Genomic DNA, 16,102 nt, shown 5'->3' on the forward strand with positions numbered 1-16,102 from the left:
GAAGCGGGTGCTCTCTCGTCGAAACGAGTTATTTACGAGGGAAAACGCAATATCTCGGAAGGCCGCGGATTCTCGCGACGAAAGGAACGTCTTCTCTGCAAAACGTGTTTGACCTTAAGAACCGTGGAGTAGTCGCATAGCTTCCAAGGCATCGATATCGCAATAAACCCCTCGAATCGAAGCCAGCCGATTCCTTTCGACGGGTGCCTTGCTCTTGCAACGAAACACCAGCGATCACTCGGCATGCATCGAGTCGCGCGTGATCCGCTCTTTTAAATTTCAATTTTCCACGCGTTTAATTGCATGCCACGCCGCCGACCACGCTAAATCCACCGAGGTCTAAACAGAGACTTGCAATTTCGGATCCCTGAATCGCGCGAAGCAAGTTGGCTTTCCGAGATCCGGAGCAACAGTTGATACCCGAATATGTGTGTATGTGTATGAGAGAGAGAGAGAGAGAATATGCACGAGCTATTAAGCGGCGGGCGGGATTAATTCCGTGTAAATCGTAAATACGCGCGTCGCGTCGGAACACGAGAGAGCAATCAAATCGAAACCGGATGATCGCCGTTGCGGGATCGAACCGCCAGCTTACGAAGAAAAATTTTGAAGATTAAAACGACTCACCGAAACCAGTGACCAACGAGAGCGTCGGTCGATGCCGTGAGCGTTCGAGCGTTCCGACAACGTGGAAGAACGACGCGCGAACAAAACGCGAACAGATTTCACTCCGGTCGCTGCCTAGTCGCCACTGAATCTCCTTCGCGATTCCTGCTGGCCGAGTGAGCGCAACCCGAACGCTCGAACCTCCCCAACCACCCCAACCACCCGATTCACCCTAACCGCCCGTCCGACAGCCGCGTACTACGAACGTCAACCCACCCTCAACGAGCGTGCGCAACATTATTTATTTTCTGATAATACGGTCGATCGCGGCTAGAAAGGAACGGTAACTTTCTATTTCGCGACGACACTTTTCCTTACCCGTAACCTGCGTCCTCGTATCGTTCCCTGAAGCCGGGCACGAACGAAACTTCCTCCGGGCGATCACGGGACGTTTCAGCCACTCGTATTTTACCAGGGGAAAAAAAGGTTCCTGCGTCGCCTTGGTTTTCCGCTTTCGCAGGACATCCGGGGAAACGTGTGTCCTCGTTTACGCAACGGCCATCTTGAAAAGCACCTGTACACGCGTTCCCGCAGTTCGCTTTTACGCTCGACGCTGAAAAGAATACGATTTCATTCGTACTCGACGCTCGTGCTCGGGCGGTTTGCTTCGTCGGTAACGGAGACAAGTACAGTAGCGCATGATTAAGCGTCCGCATTCGGAACCGAACGCGAACGCTTAAGTGGGGAAGGTGGTTTCTGCGAGTTCAACCGAAGGAACGACAGGGCATGTGTACGAATGAGATACCGATAGCCGGCACGCATCGAGTTTCTAATCGGCCCGCTCGGAGCTCAGTCAAGAGGTCCAATTTTTTTTTTTTGGAATTTCGGGAAAAGAATAGCGGCGGACGCGTGAGCGTGCGTTATTGTATTCCAGAAAAAATACCGCTGGTCCGATTGCGTTCGCTCGGAGATTCTTCAAAGGCGCGAGACGCATCTGATCAAGGGAGATACAGAGACACGTAATTATCGAAATAAACAACGACCGCGTAAATATTTTTGCGCGTATTTACGTGCTCCGGTTTTCTCGTTGGAAGGCTCAAAGAACCAGGTTCTCAATATTTGTATTCCATCGTTTATTGCATAAATATATATATATATATCACCATTAATGCGGAAATATCGTCTCCGCATAACAAGGAAAAGAGAGCGTAACGAGTCGAACGGAAAACGTGACGAGAGGACGATAAAACTCTCTAAATAAGGCTTAAATTTAACAAAATCCGTTCCTCCCGGTCCCGTTTTGCTCGCAAAGTTCCCGCGAATCCCGTCAAGCTATCGGTGATAACAGAAATTTCTCAACATTCGATCGCAAAAACAAAAAACATGTATCCTGTCACCGTCATCGTCATCTTCGTCGTTATCGTTGTTGCGATCGTTACGAGTGCTTTTCGCTGTTTTCATAACATATTAAAAATATACACGTGTATGTATATATAGATAAATCTGTTTCAAATTTCTATGTAATAGAATCGTTACAACTAGTATCAAGTTTAATCAGTTCGTGTAATAGCGTGAGTGGAATGATCGGCAGCAGCGTACTGCTTGCACGTATAAAAACGGACGCTGCTCCTGCCGATCGGTCGTAACTTCTATCCGGGTAAGAAATAACATCGCGTAACATGATCTCTCTCTCTCGCGCTCGCGCGTATGTGTATGTGTGTGTGTGTGTGTGTATGAGAGCGTGTGTGCGTGTTTTCCTCAACATTTCGTATATTTGATTGAAACTCACTTTCATCGAAGCATGTCTCGCGATGAAGTTACACGGAGAGGAGATAGAAAATTTGAACGGAAGCCTACGTGCTACGTTGCCTCGGAGAAGGCTTTTCTCGCTTCTTCGAGGCGTCCCGACGCATTTCGAAACGACGTTCGAGGAGAAATCGATACGAGTCAACAACGATGTGTCGCTCTGAAACACGCTTTCTTCGTTACCCCGTTGATTCATGCATAAATTCCGCGATAATATTTACATCGTTCCCTAATTTCTTCGGTTTTTGTTCTCGTTTATGGCAAGTACGGAATGTTCGTCAGGCGAACGTCCCTGATCCAACTACATAGATGGAGTAGGATGGAAAAGAACAGGTTGTATCGTAAATTCACCAACGATTTTTCGCTCGCTCGAAACAGAAAATTCGCTCTTGATCTCACTGGCGCGTCGAGAATCGATGAAGAATCGATGCGTGAAATGTGCGCCGTTCTTTCACGAACGGGAAAGAGGAAACAACAAAAAAAAAAAGAAAAGAGGAATCGCAATGTGATTCGCGTGTACGTGCTTATCATTAAATATAATAACTGACAGAAGGAAAGTACAGGTGGTAGAGCAGAAGAATAGGAAAAGAAACTTAACAACCGGCGATCGTTAACCCTTATTCTACCGTGATACCTAACAATGACCGTTCGAAGTGATTCTAAACAGTAACGATGCGATCGTTCGAACGGCTGTTTCCTGTTATTTCCAGGCAACCGCGAGTCGATCGGCGAAAGACGAGTAGGATCGTACCGTCGCGTCGTTCTTGTTATCGTTGTGCGTACATACATGTAACAAGGGCGAAAATTGTACACTTCGTTGGTAGAAAGCGAAGATACAGGGGAAAATAGTTCGTGCAGCGAGCCGTTTGCATGTTTCTTCGGGAATAATAAATAATCGGAGAAAAAGAAAAACAAAATCATTTCACGAACAATGTTGGGGACAAGATAAAAGACGGAACGCAAGGCACCGGGCGCGTTTTTGTTAGTTTGCGAGAGTGCTGAATTCTTTCTCGGCTCGCGATTACTATTTTTTGGATTTTCTATCACCAGGGTAATTTCGCAAACTGCCCTTTGTCTTTTATTCGGCGAAAGACGACGAGGGAGCGAGACGGCGGACGGCGTTAATATCTTATAGGTTGCCAAACACCGGTGGTCTCGTCCCGACGATAGTAGTGGGGTCTGTTGTCCCGGAAGACGGTCACGGCTGGAAACTGATTGTCTTGGATGTATTTGAGCGTCGCACGCACCTGAAACGAATTAATGGTACAGTTAGCGTTTACTGATCGTGAGTCGAAAAACGTGGATCGAGAGGAAAAGGGGTAGAGTGTACCTGCGACACAAAGTGTGGCGGTTCCACCTCCGGCGAAGTCGAGAGGTGCTGCAGGATAAATTGATCAGATTGAGCCAGCCAGAGGTCGACACCCCGCAGGGGATCGTAGTTGAACGGACCGATCCGCAACAATCCAAGCGTGCAATCGTAAACGTCCAGTACCTGTGTGAAAATGAACAAACTTTTCAACTTGCTCTCCCGTTGCAGTTCTCTGTCGGCTTGAGAGCCAGCCGATCACTATTCGAGCACGCACCTGTTGGCCTCCGGTCAAATGCCTGGCAGCTCGCAGCGCTTGATCCGGACCTTTGTCGGGGAAGGTGGCAGGGAATATTTCGCCGGTTTTCACGTTCAACCCGATACCGTAGATCACCGGCCAGTGAATCCCGCCTCTTACGGTGGTGTTCAGCTCGCCCACGCAGCACAGAGTCAGATCGATTTCCACCGGTTGCTTGTGAAACGCCGCTGGAAAGGAAAAGAAGAACCGTTTTAACGTCCGAATTTTTCACCTCTTACTCTCCTTCAACCCGTCACATACCAAGGACTTTTTTATTATAACCTTAGCGTGTACAATATTATTTTCGATTACTATAAACTATGTTCGTAATATTTTATATACTTCACGGAAATATAAACTACGAAAATCCTACAAACCTCCACAATGGTTCTTACTCTTTTTCCCAAAATCATTTTAACAGATTTCTTTCGAAAGCTGTTTTTATTTATCGAAATTGATAATAAGACATATAGAATTAATTTCATTAATTAATAGTTACGAATTGGCATGAACAAAATATACAGAGCGAATCACTTAAACTGTACCACCTAAACCATAACGCATACTCGTAACCTACTTGTTGCATCAAATTATGTTTCAAACAAAAGTTGTTAGACATTAACCGTTACATACAATGTAATAATTATTTTTTTTTCTATTTTGTTATTCAGATACGAAGGCAATTCAGTAATCCACGATTCAGTAAAACTTCAGTCAGTGGGATGTAAGCGTTCGGATAATAGATATTCTACAAATCTTACGTCCCTCTGACTGCTTCGGATAGTAGAGGTTCTACAGAATCATGGATGAAACGAGTAAACGGGATGCAAATTGTATCGTGTTTGGACTCATTTTAATAAGAAAAGCGTTACAAACACATTAGTAAAAGATCCGCAAGCAAATAATTAAAACTAAAAGAGTTTTGTCATCACGCTTCCACCAAAGATTGACTAAAGAATATCTTGGTAATTATTACATCTTCACCCCACATGCCTTAATACTTTTTTTACTCAGCAATCGATACTCTTTCAAATCACATATTCAAGTATTGCACATTATCAAACAAAAAATTTGTACAATGGTCTAAACCCTTAAGAGAGAGAGAAAACATAATTTTAAATTTTGCAAAACATGTAGATAGGTTGTATGTACGCATTAAAGGTTGTGAAAATTACCAATTTGTAGCTAAACAGAGGGTGTTTGGAATAAGTGTGTACGGTTAATTATTTTCGAAACTGTTGAAGATTTAAGAATGTTTTAATTCGAAATTGCATGAACTGGGAGAGTTAATCTGTTTAGTGGAGGCGTCTGTTTTCTCACGCTATTAATTTAAGCTGACACGTGTACGAGTCAGAATTACAACACGTGCCTAAAGTGGGTGTAACATATCCGAATCACTATAGAAACGAATATTTATCATTTACTTTGGCTAATATTCTTTTATGATTTATAAACGATTTTTAACATTTATTAAAATGATACTAAAAAGAGATCAATGAAATACAAATATTCAGTTTCGTATAGTAATTTTTTACACGATTCACTTGATTAAACAAGATATACGATATAAAAACCATAAATATATACACTTGATCTTTTAATTTTCATCTTCAAATTTTCTCAAGATTCTACACATACGAACAAAACTATTTTTCGTTATTTCCTTGCTTTTTACTTTTGTTGTAAGTTCTTATTAGATGTAAAAAACGAGGTTTCAGAAGCATAAATAGTTCACAGGTCTCCCAAGTCCTTCAGTTGCGAAGACTTACCCACACATTAATAAATAACATTTCTGCAATCCTATCGCAAATCAGATACAAATCCGACATAATGACTTGGTCGAAATCAGAAATCTAATCGACACTTCCACCCGTGCTGAATAGCTCTCTTCGATACGTATTTTTGACTTCTATGAGCACCTATTGAATCATGCGGCGAATTCAATTACACGAAAATTAAAAATATAACATTTTTATTTCCAGTAATTGTCATTTTACCTTTATAATTGTAGCACCAATGGTTGGCTGAGATTCTTTCGGTTGGAATGAATTCAAACGTGAGGAAAATGGGACTCATTTTACCAATTTAATATGGGACAATCTACGCCTTAATTATACCATGTGTCCCAAAAATGTTGTATTACCCCTTCCTTGATAGCGTGCGTTGTAACTACGCTCTGATCGGTCCCTATCTTTTTTTAATAACACCTTAACAAAATCACGGAGAATATTTACGCACAGGAAAAAGTTACTTCAAATGACCTCAGATATCACCCCTTCGAAGAAAGTACAACGCTTTCGGGTCACCCTGTATACTCGAATCGATAAAAATAGTTCGATTTACATCGTGTTTGGACTTATCTTAATCGGTAAAATCTCGACTGTCCATTGGTAACACAACGATAAAGGAAAACAACAATTAATAAAAATGAAATTTTCTTTGTTGCATGTTTATTTTTATCAATCGCTGTGTCTCCCTTTGAAATGCCCGATCTCGGTCGCCAGTGCTCGACGTATTACAGTATTCTCTCCGTAACTGTCGCGAAGGTCTCTACCGTAACTGTCAAAATGTTATCTCCACCACTAGGGGATCCCCCCTTGGAACCAGTCAAGCGGTAAACACACTAGACAACACACACTAATGCAAACGAGGCAAAGGATTGCATCTTTTCTAATTTTTTATTTTCTTTGTATGAAACTTCTATCATCGTATTCGTCTCGCTTTTCTAATTAAAATGACACCAAACACGATATAATTACGATTCTAATTACTTGTTGTACCCTTACCGTAAATGTCAAGTCAAAAACTTTGATTGCTTGTTAAACAAGTAACTCTGATCATAACTGTATCGTGTTTGGTCTCATTTTAATCGGGAAAACAAGACCAGTAGGATCGTGAAAGTTTTATTGGCGATAAACCAAAAATAGGGAATTTTCATTTTTTGGATTTAAAAGGCTGAGCTGACACGAATCCTTTAATTTTTCCCGAACGCCCGAACCACAGTCCTTTTTCCTCTTTCAATCGCTATCTTGCTCTCCGTTCAGCACACTACAAAGAATATATCACCTCTACTAGAACTGTCGCTCGGCAACACGCTTGCCAGACTACAGTCCGTACGCTTTCCCTTCCACCATCAGATTCCGCTTTTGCGACTTTCGACGCGAGAGAGATGAACGTTGCGCATCCCACCGTGCATAGAGTCGCTAGAGGAGAATCGAGCCACATTTAGGGGTAGAGGGGGAAGCATTTTGAGGGGAATAGAAACCCGTCTGGCAAGCCTGCTCGGCAGACCCGACAATATGACAGTTACAGAGAGATATTGATTCTCTCACGTTATCAAGCCATGGTCGAATCAGGTTTTGAAAAAAGACGTTGTGAGAATTGAACTGTTCACTCCAGAGTCGATCTACGTATGTAAATTTAACCGTGCGCTAGTGTATCGTGCACATCTCTTTTTGCAACTTACAAAGAATATTGCAGAACAATTCCTCGGAATAATTCCTGGGATCGGAATAGCCGCCAACCAGTTGCAGCTCCAGACGACCCTCCGGGAAACCTAGGGCCAGTTCGGTCACCCTTTGGACCATAGCCGCTGCGGCTTCCTCAGTTCCAGCTCCGTCCAGGTGCGCCAACGCTGCAGCGCCCGAACCTACGCAAACATATAACAACCTGTTAGTCGATTGGTCTGTGTTCCGCCGCGTTGTAACTGCGACGCCACCCGATTAGTGCTCGCGAGTTTCAGATCTTATCGGGACCACTGTCCGAGAAGCCGAGTTTCGGGAATTATCAACCGTTTTCATTTCTGCATCTCGGAAACTAGTGGCTCCGAATGGGTTTGAGCCATGTAAAAAGCTACACATACAGGGTGTCATATTTAACAGGTTCGTGATCGGCGTTTCTTTTTGCAATAAATACAATACTATTTCACAACAGTGTCGCCAGATCAGGGGAATTACCATGGAAGTTACCCCCTCTCTCTCTCTAATTTCCGGATTAGTCAGGTGACATTGTGACACATGTAGGAGCAGATCAGGGGAATTTACTCGAACTGAGGGGAATACAGTTAACCCCCCCCCCTGCCATTACTGGATTAGTCACGACGCAGATGCTGACGCATTCAGTGCGCGCATCACTCGACGGAAGCGGAAACGCATCATGGCGGAAGAGCGTGGGAATGCTCGCCGCCAGAAAATGGGGGAATAACAAGGAAGTAGAAGGGGAAGGGTACAGTGAGAGACAAGTCTTAATCTGGCGATAGTGTGCACGACAGAGACGAAATGCGTCACGTGACGAGACCGTAGGGGAACAGCGTAGTAGAAGGGGTAGGGTAGAGTGGGAGACAATTCTTAACCTGGCGAGACTGTGTCACAGATACAATACAGGGTGATTCAGCAAAGTATGTCATCTGAATTACACGTAAATTATTTGGTGTATGAAAAGATGGTTGAAACGAAAGTTGTATGGTTTCTAGAATAGGGTAGAGTGGAGTTAAAAGTCCGGTGAGTAAGAAGTTCCAACTTGAATATCTTTATTTGCTTATGTTCCACTAAATTTTACCATATACTGTAGGTAGTGGGGAGGATACTGAAAGAAACCATAGTAACGAAAGTTGTTTCGATGCATTCGTTTGAGTCGCATAACACATTTATGCTTTTTCATACTAAGAAGTTAAAAGAATATAGTCTTCTTTCAAAATAAGAACTCCAAACGGCTTTCGGTATTGCGGATGAGGGAAGCTATTTGGCTTGACGTTGTTCTTGAGGGGACCGAGGGTTTATGGGTCCCATAATTTTATCCGACAGACTATAAAGTGGTCGGGAAAAGATAAAGTATCACATACCCTCTCGTTCTGGCACTAAGCGGTGTCGAGCGGACAACTTCAATAGGAAGGGGGGATAGAGATTTTCTTGTTGCGAAAAAACATCGTCGTCTTATATCGAAAACAAACTGTATCTCGAAAATGAAATCCGAGGGGCGGTATAGGGAAAAGTTGTTCAGAATAGTGACCTTGACAACATACTTCAAGGTGACGGGAATCGGTGAGGAATCGCTACAGTAACCAATTACCAAAGGGTTACCGAAAAAGGTGTATAAATGTACCGCATGGTCGTTGCTCCGTCGCGAGGGGAAACCGCAATACAAAATGTCACGAGCAAATTTAAAGCTATGTCCACGCTGAAGCAACATTAGCAATTTTTCGTGGCCCCTCGTTACCTTCATCTTCTTTTATTCGGTAAGGCTGGCGATTTTTTTTTTAAGGTACATGCAAATTCAATTATAAGTTGCTTGTTGTTGCTTCAGCGTGGACATAGCATAACACATTATCTACCGATGACTATTTCATGATTTTTTTAAGTTTATGGTCGAAAGCTGAAGACTTTTTAATTAATTCTTTAACAGCAATAGCAACTCCAATCGAAAGCCAATGAGTTACCCCCAATAACGTAATCTAATAATTTCGTTTGGTATTATTATGTAAAAAAAGATTCTTAAGCTTCCTTTTGATACAGCACAATTATAAAAAAAGCCTGCGAATAGGCCTTAGGTACATAAAGTGTTAACAATCGTACTTTCAGTTTGGTTTCGAGTTTTACTCACAAGGGAAGGACTCCAACTGTACCTCTTCGATTAGAATGAGCTTTTCTTGATGATAGAATACATATTTTTAATGATATATATGTGAAATATTGGCCGTAGTTACTTGATGGTTCCAAAAATATAATTAATTAAAATTAAATATCTAGTTATTAATTAAAATTACATACCTAGTATTGTTTTTTCCTTTCTTATTTCTTCTCTTCCTTATTACGGCGACACTGTGCACGATTCAGGATAGTAGTTATCATACCGGAAAAACACAAAAATGTTCGGCACCAATAACACATAATAAACGCTTTAATGCATCAGCGATCACAAGCACCGATTTATTTAAACATGATAGCATACACACGGTTTGCTTCTAAATTAACTATAACAAGAGAAATATTCTTTAATGTGAATCAAGTTGTCTGCCCGGACGATATAAAAAATAAAAAAATATCAGTGCACTAAACAGGCGTTTATTATGTGTTCCTGGTGCCGAAGAATTTTCTGTTTTTCCTGTATGTACGATAACTGCCATCCTGAATCGTGCACAGTTTCGCAACAATAAGGAAGAGAGGAAAACGAAAAAAAAAACTTTACGATAACCGGAATTCTACGCCCATGAACTTTATTTAATTGAATCTTTAAAATTGTCAAGAAACTACGGCTAATATTTCAAATATATATGTAAGTACAGGGTGTCCCAAAATGTTGTATTTCCTTGAAAAGGGTGATTCTTAGGATCATTTGAAATTACTTTTTCCTTCACGAATATGTTCTCCGCGGCTTTATTCAGGAATTATTGACGAAAAACAAGGACCAATCAGAGCGCGGCTGTAGCGGGTGGGTTCCAATTCGGCGACAGGTCCCGCTGAGCGTGGCGTTGGCATTGGCCGAGCCGGAATTCGACTGCTGTAGCCCCGCTCTGGTTGGTCCGTCTTTTTCGTTAATAACTCCTTAACGAAACCGCGGGAAACATTTTCGTAAAGGAAAAAGATATTTCAAATGACCTTAGGAATCACCCTTTTCCAGGAAATACAATATTTTTTTGGAGCAAAACTGATTACACACTATTTGAAACAGCATAACTTGTTAAAAATGATATCAAATGACTTGAATGTTTTTGAGAAGTTAGAAGGATTAGTTTATTAGACGAGGTGTAAAAAATTTTTGAAAAAAATTTGAATTGGTCGGAATCGCAAAAGAAATAGTAAAAGTTGAGTTTTTCAGCTTTTTTGGGAAAAGTGGGAAAATTGCCATTTTTCACGATTTTCGACTAAAAATCGCACTTTTAATCGTTTATAACTCGTAAACGAAGTAACCAATATCCACGAAATTTTCAGCATGAATATAATTTATTCGAGTCAATAGAAGACATTTTTCAAATTTTCAATACAGGCTCAGATAAAAAAGCTGAAAAAACCAACTTTTACTACTGCTTTTGCGATTCCGATCAATTCAAAAGTCATTTGATCTAATTTTAAAAAAGTTATGCTGTTTCAAATAGTGTGTAATCAGTTTTGCTCCTTACTGTATATTTACGTAAAGTTTTCTTTTCTATATATACAGGGTGAGTCACCAAACGTTAGCACCTCAAATATCTTTGTTGTTTCTGAAGATACGTAAAATATGGTATGGACAAAGTTGAATGGTACAATGGGGCTGACACGATGCAAAAAAAAATTTTGTTTTTATGTCATTTTTTTGGAGATATCAAGGTCACCTTGACTTTTTTAAATGGAACCACCCTTTTTAAACACCTACAATGATAGTCCCTTTCATTAGGAATTCGGTGACTATAATTAGTCCAAAGTCATTCAAGGTCAAGGACAGAAAAAACGTATAAAACTAAAATATGGAAGCAGAATACGTTTATCACGGTTGAGACTTGTAGGAAATAGTAAACATACTATGGTCGTAGTTAAAGTAAACATACTAAGGTCCTTCAATGTTATTCAGCATTCTTATTTACTATCAGTATGTTTCCAAACGCGATTCCGCTATGTTATATTCGATGACTGAAAAGTGTGATATGATCACGATTTACTGTGAATGTAGAAAAAATGCAGTGCAGGCCCGACTACTTTATGAAGAAAGGTACCCCGAGCGAAACACTCCTCCTAGACATACTTTCACTAATACGTACAGGTTGTTTCGAAGTACTGGAAGTGTACATGCAAGACAGTACAAACGGAAGAATCCCACGACTAATGAAGACAATGAAATTAATATTTTAGCAGCTATAGCTGTCAATCCTCACGTGAGTACGAGAAAAATTGCCCGGGAAGCAGGCATAAGTCAAAGTAGCGTAATACGAATTCTGGCCCGACACAAATTTCATCCGTTCCACATATCGCTCCATCAAGAATTGCACGGGAATGATTTTCAAAATAGAATTAACTTTTGTCAATGGGGATTGCTTCAAAATCATTCATTTTTTTCTAATGTCTCGTTTACGGACGAAGCAATATTTACTAATCATGGCTCAATTAATCTACGGAACGCCCATTATTGGTCTGTGGATAATCCGCACTGGCTGCGAGAAATTGATCATCAAAGACAATGGAGCGTAAACGTGTGGTGTGGTATTTTGAACGACAAAGTAATTGGACCATATTTCGTTAACGGAATGATGACGGGACAGAAATACGCTCAATTTTTGCAAGAAGATCTGCCAATTTTGTTAGAAGATGTCCCTTTACAAAATCGCTACGATATGTGGTACCAACATGACGGTTGTCCTGCTCATTATGCACGAGTAGCAAGAGAAACGTTGGATTCTCGATATCCAAACCGATGGATTGGACGAGGCGGAACAGTTTCATGGCCAGCACGTTCGCCTGATTTAAATCCACTGGATTTCTTTTTATGGGGTCTGCTAAAAGAGACCGTGTACACGGATGCTCCAACAACAGTTGAAGATATGCGTCAGCGTATCATCACAGCATGTACGAATATCACGTCGGATACACTTATCAGAGTTCAACATTCCTTCAGACCTCGTTTACAACAATGTATCGACGCAGACGGCCATCATTTCGAACATTTATAAAATACAGGTATTCTGCTTCCATATTTTAGTTTTATACGTTTTTTCCGTCCTTGACCTTGAATGACCTTGGACTAATTATAGTCACTGAATTCCTAATGAAAGGGACTATCATTGTAGGTGTTTAAAAAAGGGTGGTTCCATTTAAAAAAGTCAAGGTGACCTTGATATCTCCAAAAAAATGACATAAAAACAACATTTTTTTTTGCATCGGGTCAGCCTCATTGTACCATTCAACTTTGTCCTTACCATATTTTACGTATCTTTAGAAACAACAAAGATATTTGAGGTGCTAACGTTTGGTGACCCACCCTGTATATATCAGTAGAAATATGTATTCTATCATCTTACAAAAGGTTATTAAAATCGAAGAGATACAGTTGGCCTCCTTCCCTCGTTAGGGACCAAACAAATCCACGATTGAATTTCCCCGTTACCGTTGAATCACCCTCTTCGATGCTTACCGGAATGTTTCACCACGACGATTATGCAGGTAGTCATGTCGTCGGAGCCGATGATGCTCACGTTTTCTGAAAGAAAGAAGAAAATTGAAGGGAAATGACAGCGATACGTAAAGCCGGTGAAAGCTCGAACAGAAGAAGACCAAAGCCGAATCGGATCGGGCGTACTTACTGTCCTGGGGCAAAGTCGCGGCCATCTCTCGCTGTTGAACGTAAAGAAGCCCCATCGGTCCGACCAATTTCGCAGGCATCGAGTGAAGCTGCGCCGCGGTTTCGCGATAGACCGGGTGCGCTCCGTACAAGGACCTGCTATCCGTTGGAATATCCTCCTGCAGGACCCCGTTCACCACCAACACCATCCTACGCAACCGGCAAAAACAAAGATACAGAATCGACTCGGCCAAATTCTCGCGCGATTCGATATCATTCGATCCGTTCGAACTGCAACAACAAAACGGTTTATCGTGTACCGTCCGAAGTTAAAAATGGAAGATAAACCGACACGACTGGCCGCGATAATACCGATATTACGCCAGCTCGGCTCGTAACCGCGCAATCGATACTCGGGGAGATCCGCGAAACGCGACGCAAAAAAATCGAGGCGGAGAGAAAGAGCGAAACGTCGCACAGTGGTCGGCACCACTGTGGCGGCAAAAAATCCGTTTTATAAATTTTCGATTTTCACAACAAAAAAAAAAAGAAATTATTTCTGTATTGCCTAATAGTGGGGGCATAATGTGCAAAAGTAGCATATTTTAAGGAACAATTTTTTATAAAGATATACGCATGATAAATAATCTTTTCCTCGCTCCTGGGAATTCATCAGTTTTCAGTCTGATAATCATGTAATTTTTCCGCCTATAATTGAATACCTAGTTATGTGGTTTACACAAATAGTTTAAGCTCTAATCTGGCGAAAACAATTATTCAAAAAAAGTTATTTCACATTAAGTAATATGGGCTAATCGGACGCCTCATTGCTTCGTGCCCACTTTTTATTCATGGAGGCATACAAAAAATTCTTTAAGGGACTTTAGTCTGGTAGTGATCGCTTCGGCAATGTGTAATGTTGAACTAACTATGTTTACAATATCTCAACCACCTTCGGCCACTCTCGGCCGCAATTTAAGTTCAAATATCAATTTTCAGAACTTTCAAGAATGAATCGCGCGGAGGTTACGGTTTATTTAATGTGTTAGGTGAAATTTAAGAAAAATTTCCGACCCGAGCCCGTAATTTCGGCTACTCGCACACCCCTGGCAGTTCTGTGAAGATAGTTTCTCATTCTAGCAAATACAGTAGATCCAAAAAATATTTGAACACTAAATCTCTTAATCTAGGAAGATTGTGGATATTTAACCTGTGGCAATTTTATACGAAAATAATAGTACAGAAATGGACCCATTTTAAAGCTTGCAATTTTAAAATTGCATAATTGCCATAAAATAGAATTTTCTAAATTGCTATAAATTAAAATCTCTGTAAAAACATGGGAAAGTTTGTTTCGTGGTTGAATCTGGTTGTAACCTCTTAAAAATTATTGTACGATTTTTTTCACTGTTTTATCTATAACAAAACTGACGAATAAGAACGGTCGTGTAAAGCCCTCACGGTGCGCTTTACATTACTGTAACTTTGGCAGTACACATAATAAAAGTAGATTTAATAAAAAGTAGATTATTATTGAAATTTAAGATAATCTACACAAAAATTCGAAGAACAAAATGATTAAAAAATATCGATTTTTATACTTTTTGGTTACAAATAATAGTTGTTAGTGTCCAAAAAATTGGATCCTCCTCGATAACTGTTATCGATGAAGAAAAACTGTTTTGTTTGCTCGTAGTAGTTATCGATGAGAAAAATTCATTTCAATCACTCATAACAATAATCAATGAGAGAAGTACATTTTGATCTGAGTGAGAGAAATTTAGTTCGATCGCTCATAATAGTTATCGATGATCGAATGTTTTTTCTTTTGTTCAGAATAATTATTGATGAGAAATTTCATTTCAGTTGCTTATTTAATTACTGAATTGTCTATTCTTTTTCGGATGGAGTAAGCCTGTGAAATTCATTGAGAAGGTTTCGTACAACAAGACGAATCAACAGATCATAATAACAACACAAAATCTGAAAAAAAATGGTCAAAATTTTTTCAACTGGGAAAACCAGGAATATAGACTCCCGTATTTATCAAAACTAACGTGCATAATTCACGCTAAGCCCGCAACTCAGGTTAGCGTTGAACGAACCTTTTCTGCTCTAAAATTAATGTTAGACGATTTGCGGTGTAATTTGTCAGGAGAAAATTTGGAAAAACTCATGTTTGTTACATTAAATTTTGATTGTAGTAATTAATTTTATGAATAAAAAATTTATTAAATAATTGACTGTATACCATTTGAAAGTTGTACTATTTAATAATAACTATTACAAATTTCCTTCATCGATAACTGTCATGAGCGACCGAAATAAACTTCTCCCATCGATAACTGTTATAAGTGATCGAAATGAATTTCTCTCAACGATAACATTTACCAACAACAGAACAAATTTTCGGTTATTTATAATCCTTATTTGTAACCAATACGATTTTAGTCGATGAAATACCTACTTGTTATTCCATGACTTTTTTTCTTTTTGGTTATAACAGTTATATGTAGTCCCTGATTTAAAGTAATCCATCTGCCTTGGCAGAAAAACTGAAGTCGTTGGGTTCATTTACAAGAAGGTTATTCTGATTTAAAGTGTGCGCCAGCAATTACGAGACTGACTGTACGTGTGTTCTTTTATATTTTTCTCCTATTTTTTAGAAGAATCGACCACTGTGCGTCGTAGTTCCGGCGAAGGAGAAACGTTGAGCGGTCGTGGTTCCTCGATCGCAGTAAACGAAAGCGATCGAGGACGCTCGACCGAAACCGTGGACGCTACAAGCTTACTGTTTAACTATGTACAGTGACTCCCAAAAATATTCGGACACTAGCTATAAC

The 16,102-nt window shown here is 40.4% G+C and overlaps 1 protein-coding gene across 3 annotated transcripts in view; it reads right to left on the reverse strand.

The window, feature by feature from the left end:
• Positions 1-1,724: 1,724 nt before the first annotated feature.
• The window catches only part of Ntan1 (N-terminal amidohydrolase 1), a 61,623-nt gene continuing 47,245 nt past the window's right edge, over positions 1,725-16,102 (reverse strand). For all 3 annotated transcript variants that reach the window (XM_076805156.1, XM_076805155.1, XM_076805158.1), the window contains 6 exons: positions 13,282-13,469; positions 13,113-13,178; positions 7,483-7,665; positions 3,996-4,204; positions 3,743-3,904; positions 1,725-3,659 (listed from right to left, as the gene is read on the reverse strand). In XM_076805156.1, coding sequence (XP_076661271.1) covers positions 3,534-3,659; positions 3,743-3,904; positions 3,996-4,204; positions 7,483-7,665; positions 13,113-13,178; positions 13,282-13,468 — 933 coding nt within the window. In that variant the 5' untranslated portion in view covers position 13,469 and the 3' untranslated portion in view covers positions 1,725-3,533. The remainder of the gene's footprint in view (positions 3,660-3,742; positions 3,905-3,995; positions 4,205-7,482; positions 7,666-13,112; positions 13,179-13,281; positions 13,470-16,102) is intronic.

Source organism: Halictus rubicundus, chromosome 2, assembly GCF_050948215.1.
Source record: "Halictus rubicundus isolate RS-2024b chromosome 2, iyHalRubi1_principal, whole genome shotgun sequence".
NCBI classification, from domain to species: domain Eukaryota; kingdom Metazoa; phylum Arthropoda; class Insecta; order Hymenoptera; family Halictidae; genus Halictus; species Halictus rubicundus.